We start from the raw sequence: 18781 nt of genomic DNA on the forward strand, positions 1-18781 counted from the left end.
TAAATAATATTGATGATAGTTAAAATAAATTTAAATGTTTAAGTGGCGAGTTAATTTTGCAGTTAAGTTTATTTATAGAGTTATTCTATATTGATCATATAAAAAATATTTGGCATTTTATCTCATAAAGTTGCAATGCAAGGATGGTTAAAAACAATAAAACTATTTCACTGAAGTATGGTATATATAGAAAAGCTGTTTTGAATCCAGTATTATTTTCAGTATTATTAATGAGACTCACTAGTTATGTGGCAAATTGCATAATTTTACTGTCATATTTCTTTTGAAAAATTTTTTGGTAAAGTATATATGATTTTTTTTCTTTTTTGGCTTTTAGAAGCATCTGGATAGCTGTGGCTTTAATTTTATTTCTTGTGATATGTGCAATAATTTGGTTCTAAAAATTTCTTTAATGGCTCACCAAAATGAAGAGTGTATGTTTCGTTTGGTTTCTTGTCCTGATTGTGACTTTAATCTTAAAGCGAATGAATTTGAGGTAACTTTTACAAAAGTTAAAATTGTATAATAGTAGCTATACAGTGATTATGTTTAGTAAGTAGCATAAACTTTTAAAAATGATAACTGTATTAATCTTAACACATTGCAACCATATAATTAACAAGAGATTTACTGGTTTAGTTTTAAAAAGTATGGCAATAAGTTTATTCCCATACTTTAAGGTTTTTAAAACATATTAAACAAATTTGTTGCTTTATGAATGCTTTGATAAACTTATTTTTATTATTATTTATATTATTAATTTTATTAATAGTATTATTATAATTGTTATCTTTTTTATAATTATTATTATTGTTGTTATTAATATTATTATTATCATTATTATTATTATTATTATTATTATTATTATTATTATTATTATTATTATTATTATTATTGTTATTATTATTATTATTATTATTGTTGTTATTATTATTATTATTATTATTATTATTATTATTATTATTATTATTATTGTTATTATTATTATTATTATTATTATTATTGTTATTATTATTGTTATTATTATTATTATTATTATTATTATTGTTATTATTATTATTATTATTCTTGTTATTATTATTATTGTTATTATTATTATTGTTATTATTATTGTTGTTATTATTATTATTATTGTTATTATTATTATTGTTATTATTATTATTATTATTATTATTATTATTATTATTATTATTATTATTATCATTATTATTATTATTATTATTATTATTATTATTATTATTATTATTATTATTATTATTATTATTATTATTATTATGATTGTTATCATTTTTATTATCATTATTATTTATTATTTTTACTTATTATTGTTAATACTATTATTAATAATATTATAGTAGAATAACTAATTTTATATTTGTTATTATATATATATCAGGTATAAGATAATTACAACCTGTGTTTTGAGATGTCTTGCTGTTTCATCGATGATATAAAGTGTTGAAACTTTTTACTTGTTTGAAAAAAAAAAGTTTTCTATCTTTTTTCCTCCTCCAGAAACATGTTTTATTCTGCCCAATGAGACCAGTTGAGTGTCCTTTTAACTGTAAAAAAAAAGCTCCTTTTTCTGAATTGTTCAAGCACTTTCAAGTATGCCCTCAACTGAAACAGAACTTCACTTGCCCTTATAAGCTGATTGGCTGTCTCCACCAGGTATGCCACTTTACAGTTATTTTTAAAGTTTAAATGGAATTTGCAGTAAGTTTAAATGTGAGCACAACTTTAATAAATGCTAGAAAATAATGAGTTCTTTTGAGACTACTATTTAAAAATAATAGAAATTGAAATATTTATTAAAATTTTTCTGTAACTTTTTAACTACTTGAATGATTTTGAGGATTCCTTTTTTTAACTTATTTTGAGAATTGTTGTTCAGACATGTCCTAAAAGATCACCATTAACCATGCAGTAAGACTATACTGATTCAGTTGTCAAAATTTACTGTAGAGCAATTAGAACAAGTTAAAGTTGTTTGGAACCAATGGAGTGATGTATTTTGGATGTCTCATATCTCAAATATTACCTTCTCACAATGAAGCATGACAAATTTATTATCATGATGTGGGAATGCCTAAGCCAAGACATCTTTGGTTTACTTCACTAAATTGATGGTATCATCAAAGATGGTATTTTTGTGAACAATTGTATGTTACCATTTGCATCGTCTTAGGTCAATCTTTTAAAAGCATCTGATGATTTATTGCAGGTGCTGTTTATCAGATATGGTGAACCTTTAGAGTTCAATGGGGGTAGATGCTGTCAGTTAAATCTGGAGATTCATAATCTTCATATGAAACAGCTGTTTGTTTGTGTGACATTACAGGTAAATAATTGTTAAGTCACACAGACAAACAGCTGCTTCAGAAAACTGTTTGGCATTTTCAATCACAACTATAGTTGACAAAACTTCCTTGTAAACTTTTTGTTTAATAGTTCCAATTCCATCATGGGGTCCTCTATGACTATGTAATATTTAGGATAATATGAAATCAACGTTTTCCACTGAAAACTTCGCAAAATTAGATTCTTCATCAGTTTTACCATTTTCAACTGCAATACTTTCATGGAAGTAACAGGCTACAGTGAAAATGGTAAAACTTTCATTTAAAAAAAAACCACTCTGTATCTTGTGGAGTTGCTTATTTTCGTAGTTCTTTGAGAAATCAACAGAGTATTACCTCATCTTTGAGATTTGCTTCCATCAACCATTTCTTATAAGCTTCTTTGCCAACAGCTTCCTCATGAACTTTGTAAGCAAAGTTTTTGGGGTTTACCCAACAGTAATGAGGTAAGGGTTCAGTTTTTTACTTTTCCTGACACAGATCTTCTTGGAAATTCTACACAATCTCCTATACACTCAAATGACGACAGAACATAAAACAAGTTCCACAAGATACAATCGTTCAGCTGTAGTTTTTTTCAGGTAGCTTTTTAACTAATTCAATCATTTGCTGATGTTTTAATTTTCAGTATTGATAATTTCTCGTAATAGATGATTCTAGCATTTAAAATGTTTTTTTCTTGTTGATAAACTTTGCACAAGAGCAGAGAAGATTTTAACTTGTAATGGACGTGATTTTGGCATAACACATTTAAATTTGGCTAAGGAACTTGGTCTCTTGATTCGATATTCTATCTTCATTGACTGTTTCTATCTAAAAGATAAAGCCACTCACATCCCAAGAAATCTAATATGTATTAATGAACATGTAAAGAAATTTTATCGAACCAATATAAGACCGCTAAAATTTAGTGATGGGTTGAGTGTGACAGAAGGATAGCAATAAAACGAAAATCAAAGGTTTTTTCCATAAAAACAACGATGTTTCCAATCAAAATGAATCACTTGTAGATGCAAGATATTAACATATATACAAATTCCCGACAAATTTTTTCTCTGTCTTATTGCATATAAGTTGCATAGTTTTTAGTGCTTTTTTTTTTGTAGTTTTTTTTTTTGTTTTTTGTTTGTTTGTTTGTTTTCTTTCAAGAAATCTAATTTGGCCTTCTTTCACTCTCTTTCCTTTTTAGGATATTCCTCATTATTTCCTTCAGTCTAGAAAAATATTCCTTCTGTTTTTGTGAACTGGGCTTTCCCATATTACATAAATTTTTACTCCAAGTTTGTCACGGTAGGATTAACATTTTCCTAAAGAAATGTTATGCATTCTCAAGTAAATGTAACTTTTTTCAAAAACAGACCCCAATTGGGTCTTCCTAAAAACACAGGAAACGTGGCGCTATTTTACTTTCGTAGCCCCACCCCTCTCTTTTTATTACAGATTACGAAAGATCATCGTTTAAAATTAAGAAAACGTATAAGAAATAATACTTTTAGACCAACTTAATGCACTCTAAACTCGATTGAAAAATTTGATAATTCATACTAAAACACTAATATTTGTCATTTTTTCAACGCGATGACGATTTAAAAAAAAACAACAACTTAAATTGTTAATAACTAAAATACAATTATAGACCTGGTTTTTATTTCCTGGTTGTTATATCATAATTTCCGCCATGATTAGCATTCGAATGAAGCGTTCAAAATTTAAAAGTTTAAACAGCGGTGAAAACCATGTTTAATTTCTAAATAATTACTTTCACTTTTTAAATTCGTCATCCCTTTGAAAAGATGGCGAATATTAACGTTTTCGTATGCTTTTAATTTTTTCAGATTGAGTTTAGAGTACATTAAGTTGGTCTAAAAGTGTTGTTTCCTATACATTTTCTTATTTTTGGACAACGATCTTTTATAATCTGCAATAAAAATAGGGGGGGGGGGGTTGCGAAAGTAAAATAGCGCCAGAAATTGAAAAACATTAGATTAATTCTAGATTTGCCGCATTCAGTTTTTTGTGTTTGTCCTTCCGTGACATCGGAAATGATAAAACGTTTACATTTGAAGCCTGGGGCTTGTGTTATAAACCAAATTACGTTCCTAATTGACGATCAAACGCCCGTAATTCCCTATTTCTGTGTTGTAAATAGTGAGCGAAGACTTATTGCTGAAACCGAAAATTCTTTTTCGGCAATCTTTTTCGGTTTTGTCCGAAATTTCGGTTCAAACTATTTCGTTAACAAACCGAATTTTGATTAGGAAATTTTTTTTTTTTTTTAACTTTAATTTATCTTTTATTTAGTGTGGGATCATAATTGCTATGTAATTATATCAGTGGTTTATTTTTGTGGGGATAATCAATTTTTACCTAAAGCTATTGTAGTAACTTCAATTGAAACCACGTTATATAATTGATTCCAGTTATTACTCTAAAATCACTCTCTAAATGAGCTTCAAATATGAAAATGTCTACACATGTTCGATTTTTTATTCAATTGTTACTTACTGATTGCTTAAATATATGTTATTTCAAAAAGAGTTATTTCATGTTATTTTGGCATTTATTTGCTCATAAAAAGATTTAGAGATTTCTAACATTCTTTTTCAAGTTTCGGTCTCGGTTTTGGTTTCGCTTAAATTTCGGTTTCGGTTACAATAATTTTTTGTTCACAACATTTGTGCTGCGAATATTTTTTTGTTCACAACATCGCGAAATTTCGCAATGTTGTGAACAAAAAAATATTCGCAGCACAAATGTTGTAAAAAACTTGTAAGTACAGATAAATTATCATAACTACAGACATTTTTTCTAAGCTGTGATAGCAAATGAAGTCATTTACTTAACGAAACTTAACGAAGCCTAACGAAAGACAGAAAGATAGTTTTCAAATTTAACTTTTCATAAGTAAGGAGTCCAATTTGTTTTAAAATTACATTGTGAGGGCAGCATTTTTAATAATAATTTTTATCACTCCATTGTTAGTATGTTTTTATTAAGGGTTAATAAAGGGAGGGTATGTTTGTATTAAGGGTTAATAAAGGGAGGTATGGGTTCTAGGGTTTTGTGGAAGAGTCATGTAGAGGCTGGGGTTTAGTTTGGAGGACTGGGGATTAATTGGTTAGGGAAGGATGAGGTTTGGGGATAGTTCGGTTAGGAATGGGCAAGGTTCAATTGTTAAAGGGCTGAGGTTGAGTTTACCACCCTCAGTATATTCCATTATATAATATATCTCCTTTACTCATTATGTATTACAAAATACAAATTATTCTCTCTTACTCTGCTTGAAATGTATATGTTGTTCAACACATTTAAGAGCCATTTTATGTTTTTAATTCTTTCTTCTCAACCAACTGCTCAAAATAAAAGTTGTTTGCTATATATATATACTCCAAAAATGCAACTTGCGACTCTTGTCGATAATTAATAATCCTTTTACAAAAAAAACGTTCTCATAATAATCAAGAAAAACAATGTGTGACATTTGTCAATAATTAGCAAGAATGACGCACATTAAAACCATGACATTATAATAATGTTTTTATCAATTACTCCTCTTTTTGTTCTTCTTTAAACAAATATCTCTTCTTCTATATTTGTAACGGCCAAAACTTCCATTTAGTTTTAATATTTCTTCTGATTTTTGTTTAATTCTTTACTTCGTCTGATTATCAAAAACTTCTTCTTCTTTTTCTCTTTTGTTCACTTATAAAACATCTGGTTTATCCAAATATTTTTAGTCACAAAATTCTTTCTTAAAAAACTTTCTTAAAAACTCTTTTTTTACTTCTCTATAAAACTCCATCTACCTCTCCTTTCTCTCCTACCTTTTTTCTCCCATTTTTTTGAGCTTTTATAGTTTTTGGTTGTTTGCGGTTGCAATGCCTATTCATCATTTATTTTAATTTACGTCTTTTCCAAGTTGTTTCCAACTTTCCTTCTTTCCGCTTTATTACTTATTTATATGGTAGGTATCCATGTGTACGTGTTTTCTCAGGTGTTTTTTTTTAACTTTATTCTCCCTCCTCACAATATACTTGAAATCTTTGTAGTAAATTATGAAAGTCAAAAAAACATTTATTTTAGTAATCTTTTAAAGTTCATAAACTCAAATTTAAGTACAAACCCAAATATTTTTAAATAATAGTTAAACGTTTTAAAATAAAACCAAAATTATGAATAGTTTTGTCTCTTCTTGACCTTGAAACTGAAAACTCTGATTTGCACAAAAAAATGAAGTCGCTAAAAGGTTTTATTTTGATTTGGTTGATTTGTTCACCACAGCAGTTTGTGCACAAATAGTCATAGATACATTGGTTTTTTTAAGTGTGTAAATTTCTTAGTGACTCACAAGCATCTGTCAATTAAGTAAGTAATTTGGTATCAAACAACTATTCTACATGCAGTTTCAAAGTTGAAGTAGTAAATTTAACTACTCTTCTATAATGAAAAATTTTAACTCAGAATGGTTATAACCTGTGTTTTCTTTTTAATGATTACATCACCCTTTTTCAACCTACCCCAAAACGCCACACTAAGGGATTTTTTTAACAAGCTAATTATCTAAAACACTCTGCAGGCTCTGTCAGGGATTTCCAAGAGGAAGAAAATTCATAAAAAGAAAGGAATCAAAGTCTATCAAGTAGTTAAATGTTGAAAAATTTTGAATTATACTTATAAAATCATTTAAAATTTAGTGTATTGTTATTTGAATTGGAAACAAAAGTTCTTATGCTCATTTTATGTTCAAAGTTGTTGATATGGTTATTTCAACTTCTTAAAATTTGTTAATTGGCTTATTAAAAGTTAAATAAACTTGCCTTGAATTCAGAAAAACACCTAAATTTTTGAGCTATATGCTTTGTTTTCTTTATGCAACTAGTGCTGCTGCTCTTGATGTTCATTTAAAACCCTCCGATCATTTTATGATGACAGTTACAATGGTGAAAAAATTGCAAGAAAGCAATGAAAACTTGAAATCAGAATTGCAGTCATTAAAGTACCAAAGTTTACCTAAAGAAATTGAGCTAGTCAAAGCTGATTTAAAAAGCTGTCATGAAAAGGTTGAACGTTTATCCTATGCTCAGGAACCAGTGACCAAGGATCAATTTACAAAGTTTGAAAAACAGTTAAATGAATGTTCAACAAAATTCAATAAATTGGATGAAAGCATATCGGATATTGATCTTAAATTCAATAAATTAGATGAAAGCATATCAGATATTGATCTTAAATTCAATAAATTAGATGAAAGCATATCAGATATTGATCTTAAATTGCAGATCCTCGAAAATACGCGATATGATAGCAGACATTTGTGGAGAATCAATAATTTTCGTTTTCGTTTAAGACAAGCTGAAGAAGGCAAATGTCAGGCCATTCAAAGTGCTCCTTCGTTTAGTGGTTGCGGAGGATATAAGTTTTGCGGCAGGTGGGTTATTTACTTGTGTAGGAAATATGTTTTATGTCATGATTTCTAAGCAATGATTGTGTCAGTAATGTATTATAACATATCTTAGAGAAAAATAGTTTAACATTTGTGTGTAGGGTAAGGTTGCTAATATTGTACCGATGCCTATATTGTACTTTTAACATAACTCGTTATTTTTACAACACACAAGAAATTTTTTAATTTATTTTTTATCTTTGCTGAATGAAATTAAGTAGTCAACTGTTTTTTTTTGTCATCCAACTGTATTAAGGCCAGAGTAAGCTCTTGTTGGTTTGTTATTGGAGATTTCTTATTTTAGGTTTTTATGGCTAAGCGTATTTCACTAAAAAAAGCAGAAGATATAATTTGTTCAGTGTATTTATGTTAAAGCATAATTTATCTAAATTCAAAATAAATACCTAGAATTTAAAATATCTTATTTTTAGTTGTCAAATTTTTTAACTAACTGAATGTCAGATTAGTTGCGTAAATTGTACCTCAAGGCATATCCTTAATTGTACCGACGCAACCATTCTGACCGCTAAAAATGCGTGTAAAGTTTAACAAATTCCTTTTGAGATTCCAATTAGAGAAATATCCATACTTACAAAACGAACTTCACCACTTAAACAAAAAAAGAAAAATTTCAGTATTACTCTTCTATTGACAAGCAGTCCTTATAAAGGCTCTCTAGTTCAGTTTTACCAATATGTCAAGGCTGGTGTCATGCTGACTGTGCAGGTGTTAATCAAAAACAGACACAATATATCTGAAACTTTTTCCAAAAATAATGTTTTTATGTATTTTATTTTACATTATTTAGTGTGGTTGTTTTTAAAACAGATATAGTATATATTGTTTTACATTATTTAGTATAACTATCTTTAATATCTCCCTTCCTCCACTATTTTAATCTTAAAATAGTGGAGGAAGGGAGATATTAAAGATAGTTATACTAAATAATGTAATCCATTGGTAAAATATTTCCAATTGCTGATTTTACAAAAACCATTCCTTTTAATCAGTTCTTTAAATCCCTTAAATCTAAAATCATAAAATATTTGCAAAGCTGTAAAGTATTTGAAATCAAGAAAGTGGTACAATATTGGATTGCAATGGTACAATTTAGGATCTAGTTTCCTTAATTGTACTCTTAGCGCTATTTTTTTAGTTTGATTCTTCGAGACTTAACGCTTTTTAAATTTTGAGCTTTTTAAACATGTTTACAACAAACAGTCCCTAAATTATGAAATCCAATTGAAAAACCAGGTTTCTACTCAGTAGATTGCCTACATTTTTAAATTTTGTCTTAGGGGGTACAATATTGGCAACCTTACCCTATACAGCTTGAAAACAATTAAATACATTTGTTTGTTTCAATTTTTAGTATTTAGTTGTTTGCTACGATTTACGGTGAATTTTCATTCTTTTTTCTTGTTTGTGAAGGTTGTGCCAAAAAAATTTTTTTTTTTTAAATTTTGTTTTAGACTTTATCTAAATGGTGATGGATGTGGTGCAAAAACACACATATCGCTTTACTTTGTGGGTATGAGATCAGAGTATGATGAGCTTTTAGAATGGCCTTTTAAAAAGATAATCACATTTAGATTAATAAATGTTTTAAATCAAAAGGAAAGTCACGAAGAATCATTTAAACCAGATATTAATTCTTCCAGTTTTCAACAGCCATTTAAAGACATGAATACTGCTGCTGGGTGTCCATTATTTTTTCCAAAAGAACATTTATTTTCACCTAAATATCTTGTTGACGACAGTATTTTCTTAGAAATTATCGTTAACGAGTAATTACAAAGCATGTCATAGATTCCTGTTTTCACGGCGATCTTCTTTTTGACTTATTCAGTAAATTTTTCGAGATCGTCCGTGTTTTATCATTCGGTCTTATTTTTATAAGATTTTTCATTCCGTAATTTCAAGGCCTTCTCAAACAGGCCACAACAGCTCATTTTCCGTAAAATTAGCGAAGGCCGACTTTTTTACGGTTAAAATTATTTTTTATCCTTGCTTTTGTAAACAAACTTCAGAAACAAATAAAGAGCTTTATTAGAACAAAATATTTTGATTAAATTTCGGAAGCAAATCTTGTAGAAATTTTTTTTACGTTTATAAATAAGTTAATTACAATAAAAATTTAAAGAGTTTAGCTAAAAATGACTAAATCTCATTATTATAACTATATGTTTAATATAGTTATAATAATGAGATTTAGTCCTTTTTAGCTAAAATAAATAATAAATTTTTTGACAAAAACAAACAAATATGTTAACTTTATTTTATTAAAATTATTTTGACTTTTTTAACTAAAAGTGCTTTATTTTGAAGTTGAAAGTTTTGCTTGTTTTATTAAACATTCCTTCCCAAAATCTTCAGAGTGTTTTTTACAATAATTGTTTAAAGAAATGTTTGCTAAAATGCAGCAAACTTTTTTAACACTTCGAACAAGCAATTGAAATTTACTATTGCAGTTATTAAAATGTCAATTAATCCTCTCTTGCACAGCAATGGTGAAACTTTATTCACAAGTGTTACGTCAAATATAAAAAAACAATAAATAACAAAGTAGACTAAATTGTCAGAAGGTTCTCTTAGTCTTCCCCTGTTCAAAGAACTAATCAAAGTTCCATATTCTTGAAACATATCAAAGGTGTCTGTTTCTTCTAAAATTGAATGTAATTCCGGAAGTCTGTAAGCAATAAAACCTGCAATATATAAAAGCCCTTTTTTACATTCATTTGGCAACTGAACCTCACAATTTTCACATATTGACATATCAAACTACACATCAAGTTCACAGTTATCACAGCGGTGGTGAGCAGGAGGAAATATTGTAAAATCTGCTTGCTCGTCTATCTAATTACAAGTTTTGTCGATTCTGCATTTTTAAATAACATTTTGCACAGTTATCAGATGTGCCACCTGACCCTTGCTGATATTTCCTAAACTGTTTTTCTAGTGCATCTGATTGCATTTGTCCTAGCAATACATAAGATACACCGCAATTCAACAAATACTTGGCACAGCTTGCTAATCTTTTAGAAGTTTTTTGCAAAGCACTCACAGTATCCATTGTTAACTTTTTCTCTCTTAATTTTGAATTTACGCATTTCAAATTTTCAGCAAAATAAGAAATATAGTTCTCTAAGAAATCTATTTGCTAGTCACTGACTGAAGTAATAGGCTTTCTTCGAATATCATTTAATCTAATATATAGACCTTTTGCTTTACTGTTGACAATAAGCCATCACTTGACAACTGTTTCAATAAAAAGTGCAGTATCTTTACCCAGCTAGCACACATACGTTGGGCCAACGTCGGGCCCACGTCGAAAAATTGGTTGGCCGATGGTCGGTAACCGACGTTGGCTTAACGTCGATTTGGTAGTCGGCGCGACGTCGAAACCAACCGTTGGGCCAACGTTGGCCAAACGTCGGATTTCGACGTTGGGCGAGCGTCGCATTCTGACGTTGGCCCAACGTAATATTTTAATAATAATAATTACTAAAATATTACGTTAAATATTACTATTAATAGTTTTAATTTGTTTGCAAAATCATTGCTTTTGATTCAAAAGATGTGCACACCTTTTGAATCAATAGTTTTTGCAAACAAGTTAAAACTAATTCTTTAATTAGTAAACTATTTCTTTAACTAAGGTGGAACTATTTCTTTAGAGAAAACGCAGCTATTTCTTTAAATAAAGTGCAACTATTAATTTAAATAAAGCGCAACTATTTCTTCTAATGTTTGTTAAAATGTCCAAATAAGTTAAAATAAAATTTGGCGCTAAGAAACAAAAGTAAACATTGATGCTGATTAATGAACCAACTTTAATTTAATAATTACACAGAGAAAATCAAAATTTGTTATAATAATCATTATAATTAAGTTAAAATAATCGTATAAATTATACACATATCTAAACATAATAATGTTCTTTCTAACTGCTTGGCATCCTAACGAATCTTGCATCTTTACTTCGCTTGAGAGCAACTACAACATTCGAATGCTCCTCGTTACACAATTTGATAGTCTTTGATAATCTTTAATTTGATAATCTTTGATTTTGTATCTTTCATTTGATGAGCTTTAGGCATTGCCATAACTACTGTTAAAATTATAAGTATTATGTTATATATATTTGTGTGAGTGTAAAATGCACATAAATAAAAACAATAATTTTTTTTATGTATTACCTGCACAAAAATGGTGAAAAAACATAAGGTTCATTTGTTGATATTGCATTCATTTTTTCAAGTCATGGTCTATACAGAAAATTTTCGAATAATAGAATCAGTATTTCACTGCAATAATTAGAGACAACAAGCTTCAAAACTCTACTATAAAATTACTAAAAGAATTCCAATTACCATTAAAATGCCACAAATATATATAACTAATACACTACCAAATAATTGTTACCTTCTCCCTCTTTAACAGCTGCCAAATGAATTAAAAAATAAATGCCCCTTTAAACATAACTGAAAAAAAGAACAATTTAAACAAAAGCTTCATTTAGTAAATAATTATAAATGTCAAAAAATAATAATGACACAATAAATAATAAAAACATAAAATACAAAAACTATACAGAAACAAGAAGTTATATAATATATTATAACTTTAGGACATTTTAATAACATACAATTATAATGCAGATAAGAATTATAATACAGGAATGAGGTACACGTATATTTACTACCAATATCTTATCTTCGTAAAACACATGCATTTACTAACATCTTTGTAAAACAAAACCATCTACTAAAAATATGTTATCTTTGTTAAACACATGGATTTACTAATAAATAAATATTTAACATTAATGCTGATCAAAGAAGCATCTTTAACTTTGTAACACAGAGAAAAATCAAAATTTGTTGTAACAATAATTGTAATTATATTAAAATATTTGTACAAATTATACACATATTCAAACATAATAATGTTAATTCTAACAGCTTAGCATTCTTACAAATCTTGCATATTGATTTCGCTTGAGAGCAACTTTAACATTTGAATGCTCCTCATTATACAACTTTATATAAACATTTGAACTTGCATCTTTCATTTGATGAGCTTTAGACATAACTACTGTTAAAATTATAGGTAATAGGTTATATATATTTGTGTTTGTAGATAACAGTAACATAATTTACATATTTTTATATTCAATAAATAATCTATATCAAAGTAAAAATCTATATTTGAAGTAAAAAAGTAGTTAATCACAAACACATGCAAAAAATATTTAGTTTATACAAATAAAATGCATATAAAAGATAATAAAATAATTTTTTCAATCTACCTGCATAAACATGGCAAAAAAATGTGATTTAAAAAATACTAATCAGTACATTTGTTGGCATTGCATTCATTTTGTAGAATACCACAAATGCATATAACAAAATGCAACACTAAATTGGTAACACTTATTAAGTATTACCAAATAATGAACTACTAAAGACTTAAGTGGTTAATAAATATTTAGACTGTATAGACTGTATAGTTATTAACTACTTAAGTCTTTAGTAATTAATAACTCTTTAATTGTATGTATCATACTATATGACACTGACTGTATCATATTTTATGATACAGACTGTATCATACAGTGTTTGACATGCAGTAGTTGTCTATATAGTATAGACAGTGTTATGCTTTTTATGTACTACATACATTATGTTTATGTACTACATACACTATTATTTATAATGTGTGTACTACATGCATTAGTACTGTATGTGGTACATACATTATTAATTAGATACTATTTAACTAGATAAATTAACTAGATAAAACTGAGGGATGATACAATTAACTACATTGTAGTTGATTGTATCATACATCAGTTTTAAAAATCCTACAGCTTGTATCAATAACATTATGACATAATGTTATTGTTACAAACTACATGACTTTTAAAAGTAATCCATGATATCATGCAAATTAATCGTATATACGATTAATTTATATGTACAGTACATACTTTTTTAATGTATGTAGTACATACAAGAGTAAAACAAGAGTTTATTTAACTTTAGTTTATAATGTCATTAAAAACTAAAAACATTATAAGCATTATAATTTATATATAATGACATTATAAACAATATAATTATACATAATGACATTATAAACATAATTTAATTAAACAAACTCTTGTTTTAAGGAAAAATTAAAAACTGCATCTTAATAAAAATAAAAATTAGCATGTTTGTATTTATTTTTTTAATGATTTGATATTAAATTCGAAATTACTCAATACTCAATTACTACGAAATTATTATAAAATCATGAAATTCAAAGCAATAAAATACTCTAATAAAAAGTTGCGCCACACAGCTTTTAAAAATGGACGAAAACTTTTTTAACGCTAAACACGGTATCACACTGTACGCATTTAAAAATGGTCGTATTTCGACGTTGGCCCGACGTTGGTCCAACGTCAGCGCGAAGTTAATAAAATTGGCCAACGCTTCCGACGTTGGCCCAACGTCGGCCCAACGTATGTGTGCTAGCTGGGTAGCTTCAGGAATTTTTACACGTAATGCTGCAACTGTTTCATCACAAAAAACTTTGAGAACTAATCCATAATTTTGTCGTTCAATTAGTTTTGATGACTTGATGCCTAATATAATTTGCTCGCTTAGAATCTGTTTCATTATTAATAACATAACTAACAGCATTCTCCAGTTGAGAATAATATTTAATAATTCCTTTGTTTAAAAATGAAAATAAATATCTCCAGAATCTTCTAAAGTTATATATATTGAAAACTTTGGTACTGGTCCACAATGTTCATATGATATTAAAAATATATTTTTTTCTTTTTTAAAAAAATAAAATTTTTCTTTACAGTTATTTATCATTGACTTCAAATTTTTTACAATTGAATTAAATTGAATAGCTTCCATTTTTTTTAAAGTTTTCGAACTCATCAGATAAACTATTTCTTTCAGAGCACATTAACCCAGTGACATCTCGTTTTCTAGACACTATTGGAATATAAGACACTGGTATACCTTTAAAGACTGATGGACACAGTTCACAAATATAGGTTTTAGGTATAAAATGATGTGACCCCGGAAGTTTCAACGGATTTAGGTTACTAATACCATATGTTTTAAAGATCTAACTTTAAAAAAATCTAATGAGTGGCCCTTTTTGAGAAAATTTGTTTTTAAAATTAAAAAAAAATTCATTATATTTTTTAGAACTTTTAATGGTTTAACTTCTTTAATTAGTATTTAAATCAAAAGTATGCTTGATAATACAACGTTTATTACTAATTTTTGTTAAATATAACAAGACTGCAACATTTGAGTCAAAAAGCAAAAAAATGCAATCTGTTTCTCATTCTATATCAAAAGTATGCTTGATAATACAAAGTTTATTACTAATTTTTGTTAAATATAACAAGACTGCAACATTTGAGTCAAAAAGCAAAAAAATGCAATCTGTTTCCCATTCTATATATTGATATATAGAATGGGTAGCCATATTCCATAAATAGTCCAATCTAGACACACACACACACATTTGCTTTTTTTGTTATTTACATTTATTTATCAATATTGTAATGAATTAAAATAAAATAGTATTTTTATAAAAAATAAGAAGTCAGTACAAACTGCAATAAATCCAGTTCTTCTCATGTTCACTCTCTGAACTTAAATATATAACAACACATACACTTATGTGCCTTAAATAGATAATCCGCAAAACTAAAAAATAAAATCTGCAAAAGTAGTTTAAAGAACCAAAAAGTTATGCCACGTCTGCTCTCTAAAAAGAATAAATATAAAAGAAGTCATGAGGACAATCAAAGACTGGTTTGTGCCTGCTGCCACCTCAAAGATTTAAAATGTATACCCATTTACCTGAAACTGGAAAAATTGATCAAAGATCAGATCAATCCCAACTATTCAAAACATGTGTTTGAGTATCCAACAGGTAAAACTTATATTGAACATTTTCTGTACAAGATGTTTAGTATTATTATCAATTCAATACTGTCTTTTGACAGAATATTGAACGAAATATTTTATAAAAAAAAAACATGTCTTACTGCTCACTCACAGCAATGTTCTTTGTTAAAAATAGATGTTTATTCTGAATCCATAAGAGCAGTTTTATTCTACTTAGGAATTTGTTCATCTTGCAAATCATACATGTACAAGCTGGCTTCCAATAATCCTATTCCAATAAATGTTATTGAAAACTGGAAGCAAAGGGATTTAATGCTTTTCAAGTCTGGAAGAGATTGTAGCATACATTGCACAGTCTGTGCTATGGCAAAATCCACGGATCGTAAGATGTTAAGGAAAACCAAAGCTAGAATAGAAAAGTCAAAATCAGAAAAACCTCTTCTTTTATGTCCTAACTGCTTTTGCAATCGTGGTAAAGGTATACCCCACAAATGTTCTCCTGGACAGGAGAAGGTAAATGTTTCAAGCCTGCTAAACAGCAGATCATTAAAGGTACAACAGCAAGTTACTTCAATTTTGCTCAAAAGCATTTATGCATCTTCACAGAAAAACCTTGGCGAAGAGATCAATATTTCAACAGGTTAGGTTATTTATTATACTATAAATAAAATGTAAAATGATACCTTTTGTATTTTCAGCATTAGCCATTTTTAAATATGCATGTATGAGTTAATAAATTTTATTACAGGAGGATCATTAATTCCTGTAATCCTTGGAAAACCAAGTGAACAAACCAGGAAAGTGAAGTTTGAAGAGATCCAGCCCCTTATGAACAAACTAGGACTTAGTCAATATATGAATAAGCTAATGTTATAGGGGCTTCGAAAATGCGGTATAAAATTAGAATCATTCACAGAAGCAAAACTAGATGAGAGGAGCAAGATCCTATCAGATTTTTATGCTGTCAAGACCATTCAAGCTGAAGAGAAGATAAACAATAGGCTTACAAAAGTAGTTGCAAGAGACCTTGCTTATGTTGAAGACCTTACAGAGTTTCTCAACTTCGTCATGGATTTCAGAGTTCAAAATTACCACTGTACTCTTGTCAGAGTTGGAACTGATTCAGGTGGCCAAAGTTAAAAATGAGGGACATAGATATAAGTTGATCATTCTTTTAATCTATTATTTAGTAAAATAATCCCTGAATTGCATATTCAATTTAGGTGGAGGTTTATTGAAAGTAATCTGTAACGTATTTGACCCTGAACAAGAGAGAGAGGATGACATGAGGGACAAAGGAACATACTCTGGGATCAATGGGGCTGTCGCTCTTGCATATGCAGATAAATTACAAGAAACCCATGAAAACCTATTGCAGATTGTCGAGAGCCTAAATCTGCATAAATGCAAATATTCTCTTGCATCAGACATGAAAATCATCAACATATTGTTGGGAATTTCGGTATAATATATTATAATCCAAGTTTATACTTTTTACATTACTTGAACACATACACATGTATTACTTGATAAAATGTAATTTAGGAGCCTTATATTATTTTAGGCTCACGGAGGAAAATATTCCTGTGCCTGGTGTGAAGGTACATCAACTATTGCTGCTGGAGATCTCAAAACTTTGAGATCTTTAGATGATTGGTATACACTGTATTACGAGTCTAGATTGCCACACTAAAGAAGGCAGGATTTCAAGGTGACTTTAATGAACATAATTGAAGATCTTTATAAAGTTTTGCCTTAAAAATTTCTACATTTTATCAGTTTTTAATAAATATTACTTTTACATAGAATGTTGTGAAACCATGCTTGATCAAGGAAGAAGACAAATCCAAGTTGTTGTTAGATGTTATATCTTTGCCAGAACTTCACATGCTGATGGGCTTTGTAAATCATATGTCATCATTTCTAACCAAATTGTGGCCCGAGTTTGAGATGTGGGTTTCAAGCTTAGGATGTATAAGAAAAGGATATCATGGTGGAACTTATGAAGGAAATGCTTCAAAACGGATACTAGAACAGTGCGATGAGCTGAACAATCTGTTACCAGTAGAGCTACTACCTCTATTAGAACCCTTGCAAAAGTTCCGCGTGGTAGTTCAAGGAACATTTGGAAACTGTTTGAATCCCAATTACAAAGATGACATTCAGGCATTTACGCAATCTTATGTGGTTACCCAAGAATACTGTAATGATGTAGGCTATAGAATGTCTCTTTTTGCTTTTAATAATATTGTTTGCCCCAGTACATTTTTTAGTATTTCACTATAGTTTATACAAAATACTTTTCTTAAAAAGAATCTGATCTTGAAAAGAAACTGACTGTCACTTGGAAAGTATATACTATTACAGCACACTTAGAAGACTTTTTCTCCAGATCAGGGCGTTCTCTTGGAAGATATGCAGAGCAGGCTTCTGAAGCAGCTCATGCTAAAATGAAGCCTGTTATCAACAGGTTCAGTGTTTCCCAAATGAGCAAAAAAGATCTTACAAGAACCAAGAGAATTGTAGAGGTGTTTAGTAGTGCAAACCTGTAATCAAAGAACTTTATCAAAGTTATATGTAGTAACAAAAGATTTTTTGTCATCGATTTTTTCACTAAAATGTTGTAGTCTTGTAATATTTAACAAAAATTAGTAATAAACGTTGTATTATCAAGCATACTTTTGATTTAAATTCTATTTAAAGAAGTTAAACCATTAAAAGTCCTAAAAAATATAATGAGTTTTTTTTTAATTTTAAAAACAAATTTTCTCAAAAAGGGCCACTCATTAGATTTTTTTAAAGTTAGATCTTTAAAACATATGGTATTAGTAACCTAAATCCGTTGAAACTTCCGGGGTCACATCATTTTATACCTAAAACCTATATTTGTGAACTGTGTAAGTTTTATGCCTGCCTTGCTGTAAAACTGTTTGTGACATACTAGTTAAGTCTCTTTGCATCTGCTCTTCTTAGAGTATTCAGTTGCTTAGTTTTTTAAAGTGTACTCGTCAATGCTTTTACACTATATTAGACTTCATTATGTG

The 18781-nt window shown here is 28.5% G+C and overlaps 1 protein-coding gene, 1 long non-coding RNA gene and 1 pseudogene across 7 annotated transcripts in view; 2 read left to right on the forward strand and 1 right to left on the reverse strand.

The window, feature by feature from the left end:
• Window positions 1-9863, forward strand: part of LOC145186474 (TNF receptor-associated factor 3-like) — a 35061-nt gene extending 25198 nt beyond the window's left edge. The window contains exons 5-8 of one of the 2 annotated variants that reach the window (XR_016455962.1): window positions 338-496; window positions 1516-1671; window positions 7240-7788; window positions 9276-9863. Coding sequence is in view for 1 of the 2 variants with exons in the window: in XM_090098865.1 (XP_089954991.1) it covers window positions 338-496; window positions 1516-1671; window positions 7232-7788; window positions 9276-9594 (1191 nt within the window). In the remaining variant the exon portion in view is untranslated. Of the gene's footprint in view, window positions 1-337; window positions 497-1515; window positions 1672-7231; window positions 7789-9275 lie in introns of both variants that reach the window. The other variant, XM_090098865.1, reaches the window with a different exon arrangement.
• A 1753-nt stretch (window positions 9864-11616) lies between these two features.
• LOC149883473 (uncharacterized) lies at window positions 11617-13756 on the reverse strand. 5 transcript variants are annotated; one of them, XR_016455791.1, is made up of 5 exons: window positions 12782-13756; window positions 12509-12567; window positions 12229-12287; window positions 12003-12071; window positions 11617-11911 (listed from the first exon to the last, which is right to left on the reverse strand). It is a non-coding gene; the product is annotated as an uncharacterized LOC149883473 (long non-coding RNA). The 5 variants fall into 5 exon arrangements; XR_016455790.1 differs by having other exon boundaries at window positions 11617-11914; XR_016455794.1 differs by having other exon boundaries at window positions 11617-11914; window positions 12509-12570.
• A 2224-nt stretch (window positions 13757-15980) lies between these two features.
• Window positions 15981-18289, forward strand: LOC145194239 (uncharacterized; annotated as a pseudogene).
• The last annotated feature ends 492 nt before the right edge of the window (window positions 18290-18781 follow it).

Source organism: Hydra viridissima, unplaced genomic scaffold (genome assembly GCF_058129835.1).
Source record: "Hydra viridissima isolate aposymbiotic clone 2 unplaced genomic scaffold, HvirCarnegie_v1 scaffold_9, whole genome shotgun sequence".
In the NCBI taxonomy this organism is placed as follows: Eukaryota; Metazoa; Cnidaria; class Hydrozoa; order Anthoathecata; family Hydridae; genus Hydra; species Hydra viridissima.